The sequence below is a fragment of the Papilio xuthus genome, unplaced genomic scaffold, assembly GCF_000836235.2.
Source record: "Papilio xuthus unplaced genomic scaffold, Pxut_1.1 DF824992.1, whole genome shotgun sequence".
Taxonomy (NCBI): domain Eukaryota; kingdom Metazoa; phylum Arthropoda; class Insecta; order Lepidoptera; family Papilionidae; genus Papilio; species Papilio xuthus.
Window position 1 is genome coordinate 5,267,377 of NW_013533657.1, and position 14,562 is coordinate 5,281,938.

The following is a 14,562-nucleotide window of genomic DNA, read 5'->3' on the forward strand; positions in this document are numbered from 1 at the left end:
AAAATGTTTGTATATTCGGTCACGATGCTGGTGCTGTTAGTGTGGGCTTACATTTATTATCATCATATTCTTCTGGATTATTCCAAAAAGCGATAGCCATGAGTGGTAATGTGCTGTCACCAGAAACTGTGAACATTGCTAGGAAAGAAATAACAACGGTAGATAAAGTAGCTAACGCTTTTAGTTGCTTTAGGAAACCAACATTCCAACTTCTAGATTGTCTAAGAAGAGTGAATCATCAAGCACTTCTTGATATTGGAGAACCGATATCAGCTTGGAAGCCAATAGTTGATATGAATTTTAATAATATATCGCAACCTTTTTTACCAGATTTACCAAGTCGGTTATTTAAAGATGAAATTTTCACACCAGTTCCTGTTTTAACGGGATTTACAAATATGGAAGATGCTCTTTTATTGGAAAAAGATAATTCTGATTCAGGAATTAGTCAACGTGAATTTGATATTATGCGTGAAGAAATAATTCTCTCTGATATCACCGTTGATAATAGCTCGTGTTTTACAAATCAACATCATATTCAAGATGCAGTAGCTTTCTTTTACAAACCAATACCTCCTACATCTAATGAAACTGTTCTAAGGAAGCTCTTTTTAGATTTTTATACTGATAAAGTTCATGGAGCAACAACATATCAATTGGCACAATTTATAAGTAAGCACGCTCCAGTGTACCTTTATAGATTTGATTTAAAACCTTTTTCTGATATAGCAAATGAAGGTATACCAGATTGGATTGCAGTTCCGCACAATTTTGATTTAATCTTTGCCTTTGGTTTACCTCATTTAGCATTACCTGAAGATTTATCGAAATGGGACTACAGAGATAAAAGTATATCAGATGTCATTATGAAAATGTGGAGCAATTTTGCATGGTATTCTAATCCAACGAACTCTGGTGTTATTATTCAATGGGACGCATTTGAAATAGAGAAACCTGGATTTTTTATTATAGATAGACAGAATTTCACAATGAGTACGACTGCAAATGTTAATTATAAAGCTTTCGAATTCTGGACAGATTTTTATCCGAAAGTAGTGGAAATAGGTACCAAATGTTGCAAGGAAGTTATCGATGATAATGGTTCAGATTCGACGAAGAATTCGAAACGTGTAACTTTATATCTTATAGTGACATTTTTAATTTTAAAAGTTTTGCTCTAGAAATTAAAAGAAAATTATGGAAATTTTTAGAATTTATTTTTTATAAAAAGTTTTGAATTTATTAAAATCGTAATTTATTTAAGTAAATCCTATTTATGTATATTACAATAGCTATTCCTGCTAATAAAAGTTTCGTGGTATTTGCTATGTTTTGCTGTGTTTGCCACACTATACTTTTTCCTAAAGATAACTCAAGAAGGGCTGAAATCAAAAGACCCGAAACAGATGGGGATACGTGGGTGTAAAAATCTAGAAGAAGCAAGAAAGATGTACTATCACCAATAGAACACCGCAATCTCTAACAAACATATTAATTACACAATTCCTACTTCTACCAAGCACTTACTACCAAAAGTTACATGGACAAAATTTCAAGGGTCAATTTGTTTTCATTAACCCGTCTCTCAAGAGTTCTATTAAATTTTAAAGTTGTTCATAACTTTGACAAACTTTCGAAGCGTTTGAATGAAATTGTGATTATTAATTTACACTCGGATCGTAAACGATTTGTGTCGCTTTCCTAAATTTAACAGTTTATTGAAAAACTTTATAAATATAAATTAATTGTTCTAGTTCATTGAGAATAGAATGAACAGTAGGAAAAAGTTTTAATTTTCCAAAGCGATAATAATCTCCGGAACGGTCGTACCGATTTTTTTATAAGAGAAGGAGGCAAACAAGCAGCGGGAAGATCGAGTTGTTCATCGACGCCCATGTACATCAGCAGTACCAGAGGAACCGCCAATGCGTCGCCGGCCTTTAAGATAGTGATACGCTCGCTTCTTGAAGAACTTAATTCGCAGCGGTTCGGAAATTTTGTCGGTGCTTTGACTGAAAAGGTATCCGATGCATACGGGCATATACCATTACCAAAAATGGAAATTATTTTTTGAACTGGGATGAAAAATAACAAATAACACAACTGTTGTAAGTTAACAATGTAGTATACTTGCAATATAAATTCTCATCTACATACATTTATAAACTCTTGCAAACTAGACTAAAGGTACGCGTCCATTGGCCCGCTCCGGACGCACCGCACGCACGGATTACACGGATTTGCTTTGTCTTGATGCGATGCAGACAGCGCGGATGCAGGGCGTAGCGCTGTGTTAAATCATACAAGCAAATTAAAATCCGTTGTGGGCTGTGCGTGCGCTACGTCCGGCGCTGGCCAATGGAGGAGTAACGTAAAAAAGCGTATGAATAACTTCAATATTTTAAGATTAAATCCCAAAATTAGTAGAATAAACGACGAAATATGTTTAGCAGTGCAACTCGAAAGTAATGAGCTAATTTCAAACTTCATTTCGTAACTTGAAACCAAGTACTATAAATTTACATTTAGAACAAAGAAAACGTTTCCGAGCAAAATTTAATCAAAACTGCAAGATTAAATTGTAAGATTAATATTCTTTTCGTATACGTTGCTTAGTAGTTCAACTTATAAGTGAGTTTACATTGCAAAAACATGCGTCCATAAAGTATTGGCATCTCTAACAGATAAGATGTTTTATACAAATGTTTCCGCAGTGGAATCTCAAGGTAATGCAAATTAATCCGTATAAACTTGTCGGTTATGAGTAAATCATCGGCATTACCTCATGTCAGTTCACAAATTCTAGTCTTATTTAGCAAAGAAGTAGAACATAGTCGGTCTGGAAGAACACAGAGGCTATTAATTATGTTTTTTTTTAATTTCGGTCGGACGAAGTCGCGAGCGACAGCTACTTTTTGTTAGCCTATGTGTTCTTTTAGACTATGTTATACATGTATCCAAAATTTCATCAAAGTCCGTTTAGGTGTTCCGGAGATACCTTCAAACAAACATCCATCCATCCATCTAAACATTCGCTTTTATAATATTAGTAAGATATGGCCTATGTTTCCTTGAAAATGTCGCTGTTTAATGGTAAAATAATTTATTCGTTAAATAAAAATATTTATAATGTTCGTGTAGATAAATAAAAGAAAAAATTAAAAAATAAAACTGTTTGAACAAGTAAACGGTCATTACAATGTTAAATACAAAAAAAGATACAATGTTGTATACAGGTAAACAACAACGTCAAAAGCCGTAACTTTGACTAACAACACAAACAGCTGTACGGAATACTTGTGTTTCACTATATAGAAATGAGCCCGTGTTTTCGGCAAAATGTCTGTCCGTTAACACGAAAAACATTCTTGATTACTTGAGCAAACTGAGTAGAACTTAGACCAGGCCATCAATAAATTTTCTTTTAAATTTTGTTACACAAACGATGATGCTTCAAAAAATCGAAGTAATTTCAAGGTTTATTTTATACAAAGATATCTAAATAATTCAAAATGAAGTTACAAGAGTGAAAAGTTTCATGATTCTGTCCAAGTTTCAGACGTACTCGCATATCTATTTTTTTTTGTAAAATATTAGCAAATGTTTCCTTAATTTATTAATATTTCTTGTACCATTCCAACTAAGCTCTATGCGTGTGCTAGGATATGGTTTACGGCAATAGTCGTAGCAGGATTCGAACCCTCTACCACGTGATCGGAAATCCGTACCTTTAACCATTGGGCTATTGGCGCTTCATTCGCTTTATTCTCTAGTTAATATTATATAAAAATACTCTGTAAGTTTTAAAAAATAATCTAATCTTTATATGTAACTCAAAATTTATTTTAGGATCAATACATTTTCATTAAGTCGTCCCTGAAGTGTCCCATTTATTTTAATGTCGTCCACAAGTTTAACAAGGCTCGCAAAGTATTCAAATTAATATAATACATTTGCTTTTTGCTACACAATGGTATGTTGTTAACTAAACTATATTACACTGAAGTTAATGAATTCTTTTTCTTCTTCTTCTGATGCCTCTCCATTCCTGGAGGATGGCTGTCAGCCCAGCGAATCCATCCCTGTCCTGTGCAAAGCGAAAAAGTCGTTCAACGCTGGCAATAGTGGTCCATTCCCGAATGTCTCTTAACCACGACTTTCTTTTCCTTTCAACCCGTCTTCGGTCTGCGATTTTGCCCAATCATTATGGGCGCAAGACATGGCCTAAAAATGCAACTTTTAAATTAAAATAAAAAAAAATTAAAGTTAAAATTAAAATAATTAAATATAAATTTAATTTAAATTAAATTAACTTAAAAATATGTAGAACTTTTAAAAACATTTAATTTTTCGAGTCAAGACCTCGAAAGGAAAAAAGGGAACCCTTATAGGATCACTTTTTTGTTCGTCCGTCTGTCTGTCAAGACCCCTTTTTTATATGTAGAAACGAACAAAGTATAAAAATGGTTAAATGCTTTACGTTCTTAAACAACAAAGGTATAATTTATATCAAAGACAAGCCCGTTGTGGATGCTTAAATGGAAGTCCCGGCACAAATATTAGTATGTACCATTTTTGTTTAAGCAATAAATTATTTTTCATTTTCATTTTTTTTTTCAAAGACAAGGTTAAAGAAAATACGTCTCTTTTACGTAAAATAAAAATCCATGCTTGATTGGTTAAGAAAAATGTTTCTAGAGTATATAATGGGCTGTCAACAAGTTTTTCATGAATGATATTATGTTAATTTACAAAAGCGGACAAATTTAAGTCGACCTTTTGTATGTATAATTTTAGTGACTTAAAAAATACCTAAAAGAATGAAAATATTTAAGTAGAACAATAAAATGTGCTAGCTGTTGCCCGCGACTCCGTCCGCGCAGAATTACAAAAAAACTTTTTTCCAGACTATGTTCTATATTTATGTCTCATCATCAGCTCACTGTACGTCCCCACCGAGGGGCTCGGAGCATACCCTAAGTTAGGGGTGATTAGGCCACAGTCAACCAAGCTGGCCAAGTGTGGGTTGGTTGACTTCACACATATCTTTGAATTTCTTCTCAGATATAAGCAGGTTCTTACGGTGAAGGAAAATGTCGTGATGCAACCTGCACATATTTATGTCTAATTTCATCGTAATCCGTTCAGCCGTTTTGTTCGGCGTTCAAATATCCATCCATTCATCCATCCATCTAAACAGTCGCATTTACAATATTAGTCAAACTTAAGTAAAAAATATGACCCTAAGAGATACGGAGTCTAACCAAATTAAGGGTGACTAGGCCTTAGTCAGTGCAGGTAAGTTGACACCATACATATTTTTAAATTTCTTCGCGAACGAAGAACGGATAAATGTACATATGAATTTCTAAAATCGAAATACACAGTACATTGTGGGGATCAAACCTGGATATATAGATTTTGATCCGGTCTGATGAAGCGCACCAGAATATTACTAACAATTTAATGACGCAAAAACATCGTAATTCCCTTTTGCAAACCTGTTCCTTAACGTCATAGACGTATTTAATACGGTTTCATTGATAAAAAATATAACATAACCTGTTTATCTAATAATACAATTTGGTAAAACCCTGGTGAAATCGCTTAAAAGAGAAAAAATGTACATCATACGTCATAATCAGACCGTTTCGTTTCCCCAAAGATAAATTATATAAAGCTATCCCTTTCTTATTAATTAAAATTAAATGGTTTATAATATGAACTGATTGGAAGCTCTGCTCAGTTTGTTTACAACGTTACATCTGTTATCATGTTCATAAATTCTGTTTCTACGTAAATGTTTGCATAAATAATTGTTATTTTAACTTTAAAGCAAATATCTGTGAAAGTCACTAGCAGAAAAAATTGTTAACGTACCAGTTTAAATGTAAGTATCTAGTTTTATTAAGAATTAATTAATAAATCAATTTATTAAAATTATTTACTATTTATTTATATTTATACGAGTTTTTTATTTTATTTTATAGAAATTAAATACGTACATCTAATTATTTGTCGGAAAGTCAATATGTATGTATGAAAAAGTTTATGCAGCGTAATGTAACTAAATTATTCTTATTATAAAGATAACCTTTCAACATAATAATCTTAATGTATTTTGAAATAACTAAAGAGTAAGATAACATCATGATGTTCTGCTCTTCAAATGAAATTGTTGGCATTTAATTACTCTACGCAGATACAAATGTCTGTATTTTTATTTAATTAGTCTTTCCAAATAATTTCAAACTCTTAATGTTTTTTTAATTTAATATTGTTTTATAAAGGGTGTTCTAAATTGTTTCCATTAACAAAAGAATAATATTTACGATACTTTAAAAAATAATTTAAGTCTAAAACCGCCTATCCAAAATTTCTGTGTGTGTAGTATAAATATTTAACGTTACAGATAACCTCAAAATGGCAATATTGCATTATATCGCATTCTCTCTTCTCGTTACCGGCTGTCTGAGCCAAAGACCGTCTTACGCTGGAAGCAGGCCGATTGGGTACCCAGAAATCGAAACTACTCCTTCATCTGGATTACTAGGAAACAGGTAAAATTGAGTATTTTTTGTACTGGGACCATTGTTGAAATCCACAGTTTACAGTAAGCAACGTAGAGTTCCGTGGCACGTTTGGGTGGTTGATAACAAACTGCCACTAAAGAGGTTTAAATATGTGTAATAGAAAATATGTTTGTATTTCATCTGATTTTTGCGTGTAAATTATATTTTCTTCATTAAAATAATGAAAACGTTGCGCGTGGTAAATCCCGAATTGAATCTCACTTATTCAGTAACAAGAAACAACGATCTTTTGAAGATTTAATAATCCAACAATTTATTGCAGATTTGGAAATGATGAGCGTGTTCAAGTGCTACCTCTGGATGCGTTGAACGACAGAAACTTGGTGTTGCGTATAAGTAGGTTGCCGATAGACAAACAACCATTCTGGTTTATTAACTGGAGAGCTGTAGAAGCTAATAGGAGAAGGCCACAGACTTACGAACAGCGACAAAGTCCATTCCTCGAACCTATAAACCAAAATCAAGGCAACGAATTCAACTTTTAAAATATACAAACATTTAAATTTATAATGTGGGTTACAATAAATAAAAGGTTGCAAAATGTATGATTTTATTTCTAACATTTTCAATAGACAAAAAATTTTTCTTTATGCGTCTAACCTAACCTAAACTAACCTTGTACTTTAGTATGTTCTATGGTCTTGCCAGGTACAGTGCTACTGTTGAACCTTAAACACATATAGATTGTGAATAACATTAAGCAGAATCTCATTAATCATATAAGGCTTAAATAGCATCATCAACCTGCCCTTATCCCTAGTGAGGGTCGGCACAGTATGTACTACTCCTCCATACATCTCTATCAGTCGTCATATCCGAGTCTACCCCCTTCCTACGCATATCCTCTTTCACACAGTCATTCCATACTTTTTTTGGTCTTCCTCTAACTTTGTAGCCATCCACATTCAATCTCATTACTTTTTTGCTTATAAGGCTTAAGTATAACAATAACACATATTTTACCTAATTCAGGAGTCAAAATAATGAATAACGATAACTGGGAATATATATTTTTAAATGTCTGAATTAACGGAAATATCTTAACCTTGAGAAAATAAAAATCTCTTAAACTTCGCATATATTTAGAACATATCCTGGAATAACAAAGGCTTCTTTAAGTTTACTAAATTAAGTTTTTATCTTTAATTCCTTGCAGACGAAGTCGCGTGCGACAGCTAGTAATAATTAATAAATAAAGCTTGAAGATATCAAATATTGTAAAAAATATCAACAATTTTCCAATGAAATTGTTGAAATAACAGAACCAGTTAAACGACGCTATTAACTGCGAAATATTGTTTAACTGGAGACTTAAATAAAGATAGGACTTTCCATTTTATAGAAGTCCTTTACTTGAATTGTCTAGACAGATGCCTATAATACCACAATCAAATACAAAACAATCTACAATACAAAATGAAATGGTTACAAATATCAAAAGTTAAAGAAATCACTAAACAATGTTCAATTTATTTCATAATAGAGCAACTTCGTCAGTTCAATAATTAAAAAAAGTAGGCTAAGTTAAGGCCATGTCAAAATTGTTTCGGAGATTATTAGGAAGAAAGAGCGATTTGTGACAGACAAACAAAAATTTCAAACACGAACAGACATAAGGTGTGTCTTTTAGTGATAGTAGAGCAGACAACCGCAACATATAGCAAGGAAGAAGGAATAATAAGAAAGATCTTCAATTTATATATATCAAATATTTGTCCTCTCTATATTTGCTTTATCTTTAATTGTGATAAATGTGCTCAAAGAAAATTGGTTTACATACTTACCTTAATTTGATTAAAATTAAAATATCTTATAACTGTTTTCTCGATTAACCTTTTCTTATAAGGACGGGATGAGAAGGGAAAGTTAATTTGTCGAAGAAACCATAAGAAAGGGAAACATCCTTCTATGGGTCCACTTACCTGATGGTTAAAGATGCACGTGTCTGCAAGTGCGGATGTTTATAAGCAGCTGTCACTTCGCTATTTCGGCGAATTCTAATGACCGATTACTCACTATTTTATGAAAAAAAAATCACACCGTATCACAAATACTCTTTTTTATAGAATCCAAATTGTTTTGATATTATAACGTCTCATTGACTTTGTAATATCTTTCATGTAACCCTAATAGATTGGTATAATTTGTGAAAGTGCTTATGCAGCTTCTAGATAATGTTCCCCTTAATATCTTTTTAAAGTTTATGTGAGTATAAATGTATGATAATGGCCACGAAAAAAGCGAGCTTTACAAAGTGTCTTGTGTTATTTTTTCCAGGTTCAAGTTAAATCAGAATACATTATCATCATCAACTTACGACATATAGTAAGGTGATCAGAGCCTACCCTAAGTCAGGGGTGACTAGCACATAGTTAACCGGGACAGTAAGGGTTGGTTGACTTCACATGTGTAGTGATATGTGCAGGATCACGATGTTTTACTTCGCCGTAAGAAGTTTGAATGTGTATAAATAGTATATTAAATATATATATTATTCAAACGTATACTTTCTACTATTATCTAAACTTCTAAACGTGGGTTTCAGAGACCACCGAAATCGCCGTTCAAAATATATTGGTATTTCTATTTTGTCAAAAATAACGACAAGTATATTTTCATACAGAAATTTAAGTCTCAGAAACCAACGATTAGAGAAGTTGGCAGATGTTTGCTAAGTTCTCCTCGAAGAAGTTCAAAGTATAGTCGAAGTCCGAACAAGAAATAGTTTTGAGATTAAAGTATGACAGTCATTTGCACTTCTTGGCTAACTAACTAACACTAAATTAACAATTAGGTACTTGATTAATGATTTTTTTTTGTGTATTTTTTATTTTGAACAATAGTCATGTGTAATTGTTTGGATTCGAAATCAAATACTTATAATAATAGAAATAATTCTAAACTATTAGTTTGGCATTTGAAGTTAGGTTTGTTGACAGTTTAGAGAAAGATTGAACTTTATTAAAACTCGTCAAACTCAAAACATTAGCTCAGTTTTGTCTCAGATATAAAGGAAAGTTTAGAAATATTATCTCAAAAGTTAAATGAAGGCTTTGACGAAACAACGTTTAAAACTTTTGTTTAATTGTTTTATAAATCTCCTTTCGATTAATAGTTAATTAATAATTTAATTAAAGCTTACTAATATAGTAAATGCGAATGTTTGAATGGATGGATGGATGTTTGTTTGAAGATATCTCCGGAACGACTTAACGGATCACGCTGAAAAATTTTCAGAGATGTAGAACATAGTTTCGAAGAACACATAGGCTACTTATAATTTTTTTTTAGATTCCGCGCGGACGGAGCTGGCGAAGTCTCGTATATAATAAGATGTCTGTAATGAAGTTTCGTTTGGTTTACTTTGGTTCGCCTAATGTCAGATCTGACTCATTTGAACATAGCATAGGAATTACAGATGCATTACCAATAGTTCTGAACTTGCACGGCGATTCAGTGGCAGTGAAAGTGTTAATAACGATAACCGCATATTAATGAAATGCTAACGACAATAAGAATAATTGGCTTAGCTACAGTTTACTTTATTTATCTCTATAGTTACTTTAGTTATATAATTTCTATAGGAATAAGGTAAAAAAACTTCCATTTCGTTTATTTTTAACTACTGTGTTTAAGGTAAACTTATGGTGAGCTAACAAAATCGTAAACCTTGGTAATGGATGACCCGAAGTCACGATTACACAGTTTAGGACTCGAATCATTCGCACAGTTAATTTGTTTTTATGTGCCGCCTTCGTTTTACGAGTTTTTTTTTTGTTAATACGAACCTGTATTGTCTTGTTTAGAAAAGTAATTTCACACAATATTATCTAGTTTGAATTCCTTTCAAATGAAACCAAATATATTATTTCCTTATGGATGTGACAGTCCAGTAAGTCTAACTTTAGTGGAATTATCCAGCAACTACGTTAAAACCCGCAGCAGTATTAGCTATTGACCCACTCGACCGGGGCAATACCACGACCACATAGAAGAGAAGCGTGAAGTAGAAGTTCCTCATTTCGTCTGACGAGTATGCGAACCGGAGGTCAGATTATAAACTTATTTTGACTTCTTACTCTTTCCTTATATAGGATAGGTACGGGAAATATGTCTGGGGAGAAGACGTGTACTAAGGGGAAATGCTCTTTTACTACATGTCCTCTTCTCTTTTTATAAAAGGTAAACTATAGGCAGTGGTCCCTTCTCCAATTTAAAGTAATAAAATGGCCGCTTACTCGTCTGTCACCTTATACTATAAAAATATGTGTTACGATAAAACGATGCAGTAATAGACACTGCGCTTAGGAAGATGGTCCGCTTTAAATATAATATAAATTGCCATTCAAGTAGGAAATGAGATCCAACGTTCTTAGGTGATTTTCTTAAAGCTTATTTCCTTCGCTTCTATTCAATGTACTTTTAAATTCGTTTTATAATGCTTATGTCTGCAGATGTTATTTGTTTATGTTACCGTTTGAATGTATATTATCACATTTCATGATCGGACCAGCTGTGTTATAACATTCAGCAAATACTGAACTAAAAGAATTATTGATTCAATAAAATTGACTACAGTTTACTCACTCTACGTCATTTCTAAATTATGTAAATCTTATCCAATTCACGAAATTTTATTCTGTTTGGAACGGTACCGAGATTGGGATGAAATAAAGAATTAGTTTGCCTAATATTAAAAGATTTGATTTAACGAAAACAATATAGCGGTCTATTCTTTAATCAATCATGTAAAATTTTATTTGTATTTTCTTAAGGCTTACATTCTGATTGTATTTCATTTTTACTTCGGTACTAACGCAAGTACAGTCAGCTGCAAAAACATAAATACAATAATAAAGCTTCAAAAACTTGTATGAGCCTTTGGTTTCTAAAATATATATGAATCTGTCCCACCTTACTGTTCCAATCATTAATAAATAATAATAACAAATAAACGAATACGTATACGGGATATACAAGTTTAAAAAATGTACACATATTTAGGCAGCTAACTGTACAATATAGCCAATATAATTTTCTCTCTAATAGTATGTCATATCTTTTACATAAAATATTTTACTAGACAATGAACTGTTATACCATGATTTTATACCAAATATATAATATCGGGTATCGGTATTGAAGCTACAATATTGGAACAGGTAATTAGTGCAAAACTTAATAGTTTGGTCCGCTCTGTGGTTAAGCTTGATTGAGTACGGAAGTTACAAGAAGCTATTAACTACTTTGTTGGAGGAATTTTGAACATAACGATAATATTATAGTGCAAAGTTACACTTGGTCAAGATGCAAAATTGGGTTCTGTATAATCATATTACGTCACCAACTGATAGTAAATTCCGTCTGTTTAAAATTTGACTAGGCAAATTGTAATGATTTGCTAAATTACATAACGAATATAATTTGCTAAATGTCATATTTGACATATTAAAATCATTTTATACACGCCATTGTCCGTTATTTTTTGCAGGCAATAAAGTGTCTTCAGGCTTCGAACACTAATGACGTTGCGAAAGAAAACACGACACTTTGTGAATAAATTCGTACGATATACAATTTGCCGAGTCTTTCAATTTGCCTCGGAAAATAATAAACAAGCGAAATTCACGATCCTTCGGTGACATATAATTGAAGATCACATGACATATTCTTTAAATAAAACTACTGTATTGTATTGGATTTATTATATTTCAAATCGTTTCCGAGACAAAAACTCCTTGTACTTTTTCATGTTATTTGTAATGAGTTGCTCCGTAAATATATTTTTCATATAATGATTTTGACAAAATTTCAAAGAAACTTCCTGATATGCTGAAAAAAATACGCATTATTAGTAATTTTTTTGAATTGTAACCAATCAAATTTGACATAAAACCTGTAGCAGTCATAAAACTACTGAGAGCACCAAGCTAATTGGTTAATATAGAATTGGAAACATACAAATAATTTGTTGACCAAACAAAATTTAGAAAGTCCCATAAGGAAGTAAAAGTTACATATAACGATATTTTACTTACAAAAATCTTCAATGCCTCGACAGTTAACCAGATCTAAATAACAACCATTTCTAAATGTTCTATAATCATAATCTCTCAGCTGTGATACACCGCAAACAGGTCTGTAGTATTCAGGACAAAATGTAGGACAAACTTCATCATATAAACTTCTATACATTTTCCTTATAATCATACTATTATGTCTCCTCACACAGGAACTCAATGGTACGGGAATATATTCTGTTAACAAAGAAGAGATTTTCAATAAACTTATACAGTATAACCCTATGTCTAAGTGCCTGTTTCCACTATGCGATTATACCGCGAGCAATTGTTATGAATTGTCACTTGTTCTATTTCCACAGGACCGATAGCGACTGATTTATAGCAAACCTAGACTCGCGTAAGTTTAAAGTGGAAATAGGTTCTAAAAAATGTTTCAATTGTATCAATATTCAGATACGTAATTGTAATATAGATGAGGCCAAGATCAATCACGTTTTTTTTATATCATAAGGTGCAAACGAGCGAGCGTCCACCTGAAATCGCTGAAATACCGAAGTGACCGTTGCCCATAGACACATGCAATTGCATATGCGTTGCCTACCTTTAATCGACGGAAGAGAGGATGCACAGAAAGAAAATATTTTCCCTTCCCATGCATCCTCTCATCCGGAAAGTCCCCTTCCACTTCCCATCCTTTCTTTATAAGAAAAAGGATGGGAAGGGAAAGAGGACAAAATTAGGCCCCCGGGACGCACACTCATTAGACGAAACGCGGAATTGCTTCCACTTCACGCCTGTCTTCTGTGTGGTCGTGGTATTTCACCGGACGAGCCGGGCCAATTCGTGCGAAGAGATTAAAGCGGCCTCTACCACTGTTACGTTTCCCCGAAGTAATATTTATGTACTTTAAAAAAAAATAAGGAAAAATATATACCGTCTCCAGTGCAGCGCGAATAAGCTTTCATAGAACATGCGTTGGTAAACAATTTGTAGGCAGAATTTACCATATCCAATCCACATTCAACCCTGTCTGTATTTGGGCATTTTATGTTACATTTAAGGCAGGTTATAAAAGTGATACCTGAAATAATCAAAGCAAGTTATTATTGTACACTTTCGTTTCAACGTGTGTTTCTATGATGTAACAGTTAGGTTTAAGTTTAGGTCTAAATTCGATGTTGGAATGTAGGAATGATATGGAATTTATTCATTTATTAACTTGCAATTTAATGACTCGATTTAAACATTTTGTAAATTGCATTAACAACGAAAATTCCAACGTGTTATTAAAATCAAAATTCTTAACTTACATTTTATGAAGACAAGAATCACTGTCAAGTAATTCATTGTAAATGAAATGTAAACTGTCAAGTCTAATCTTCTATTTCTTTTGTAAGATCGATTCAATTAAATTGAAGACTTCCTTATCGCAATCCTGACAATTTTCCAATTAATATACACAATCAACACTGTAATTGGTTTTTAGAATACTCGCTTGATGAAATTTGATGACAACATTTGCCAACCTCATCATCGTATCTGGCAATTTTAAGTTTAGGATTTTAATCCAATTAAAACATAACAGACTTTTAACGAGCATAAAAAGTAACAAAGTAATTTAAGGAAAGAAAAACATATTGAAATAGTTTTCTAAATGCACTAGAAAGCGTCGGTGGCTCAGTGGTTAAGCACTTAACTTGCAATCTGCAGGTCCTGGGTTCGAATCCCGCCATGTACCAATGTGTTTTTCGATTTCCGATTTACATATGTACATTTATCCGACGTTCTTACGGTGAAGGAAAACATCGTGATGCAACCTGCACATATCTGAAAAGTAATTCAAAGATTTGTGTGAAGTCAACCAACCCGCACTTGGCCTTGGTTGACTATGGCCTTATCACCCTTAACTTAGGGTAAGCTCCGAGCCCCTCGGTGGAGACGTATAA

General features: G+C 32.8%; 3 protein-coding genes across 4 annotated transcripts in view; 2 read left to right on the plus strand and 1 right to left on the minus strand.

The window, feature by feature from the left end:
- Window positions 1–1,466, plus strand: part of LOC106126534 (acetylcholinesterase) — a 10,610-nt gene extending 9,144 nt beyond the window's left edge. Inside the window, exons 4-5 of the mRNA XM_013324244.1 lie at window positions 13–1,130; window positions 1,368–1,466. Of these exons, the coding sequence (XP_013179698.1) occupies window positions 13–1,130; window positions 1,368–1,466 (1,217 nt within the window). The remainder of the gene's footprint in view (window positions 1–12; window positions 1,131–1,367) is intronic.
- Window positions 1,467–5,746: 4,280 nt separating this feature from the next.
- On the plus strand, window positions 5,747–7,138 carry LOC106126585 (uncharacterized). Of its 2 annotated transcripts, none has more exons than XM_013324306.1 (3): window positions 5,747–5,890; window positions 6,413–6,560; window positions 6,856–7,138. In XM_013324306.1, exons 2-3 carry the CDS (start codon window positions 6,424–6,426, stop codon window positions 7,076–7,078), a joined length of 360 nt encoding a protein of 119 aa, XP_013179760.1. In that variant the 5' UTR covers window positions 5,747–5,890; window positions 6,413–6,423; the 3' UTR covers window positions 7,079–7,138. The 2 variants fall into 2 exon arrangements, with proteins under 2 accessions (XP_013179760.1, XP_013179761.1); XM_013324307.1 differs by lacking the exon at window positions 5,747–5,890 and adding an exon at window positions 6,140–6,210.
- A 5,156-nt stretch (window positions 7,139–12,294) lies between these two features.
- Window positions 12,295–14,018, minus strand: LOC106126645 (Kazal-type protease inhibitor m1). Its single transcript, XM_013324392.1, has 4 exons — window positions 13,927–14,018; window positions 13,551–13,697; window positions 12,632–12,850; window positions 12,295–12,425 (listed from the first exon to the last, which is right to left on the minus strand). Exons 1-4 carry the CDS (start codon window positions 13,961–13,963, stop codon window positions 12,298–12,300), a joined length of 531 nt encoding a protein of 176 aa, XP_013179846.1. The 5' UTR covers window positions 13,964–14,018; the 3' UTR covers window positions 12,295–12,297.
- Window positions 14,019–14,562: the final 544 nt, after the last annotated feature.

Excerpts from the sequence above, each read along its gene's own strand:
- LOC106126585 (XM_013324306.1), top strand. The coding sequence starts at position 6,424 with ATGGCAATATTGCATTATATCGCATTCTCTCTTCTCGTTACCGGCTGT. Across the intron at positions 6,561-6,855 it reads TCTGGATTACTAGGAAACAG|ATTTGGAAATGATGAGCGTG; the intron begins GTAAAATTGAGT and ends AATTTATTGCAG.
- LOC106126645 (XM_013324392.1), bottom strand. The coding sequence starts at position 13,963 with ATGAATTACTTGACAGTGATTCTTGTCTTCATAAAAT. Across the intron at positions 12,851-13,550 it reads TTCGCGCTGCACTGGAGACG|AATATATTCCCGTACCATTG; the intron begins GTATATATTTTT and ends CTTTGTTAACAG. Across the intron at positions 12,426-12,631 it reads TCGAGGCATTGAAGATTTTT|CATATCAGGAAGTTTCTTTG; the intron begins GTAAGTAAAATA and ends TATTTTTTTCAG.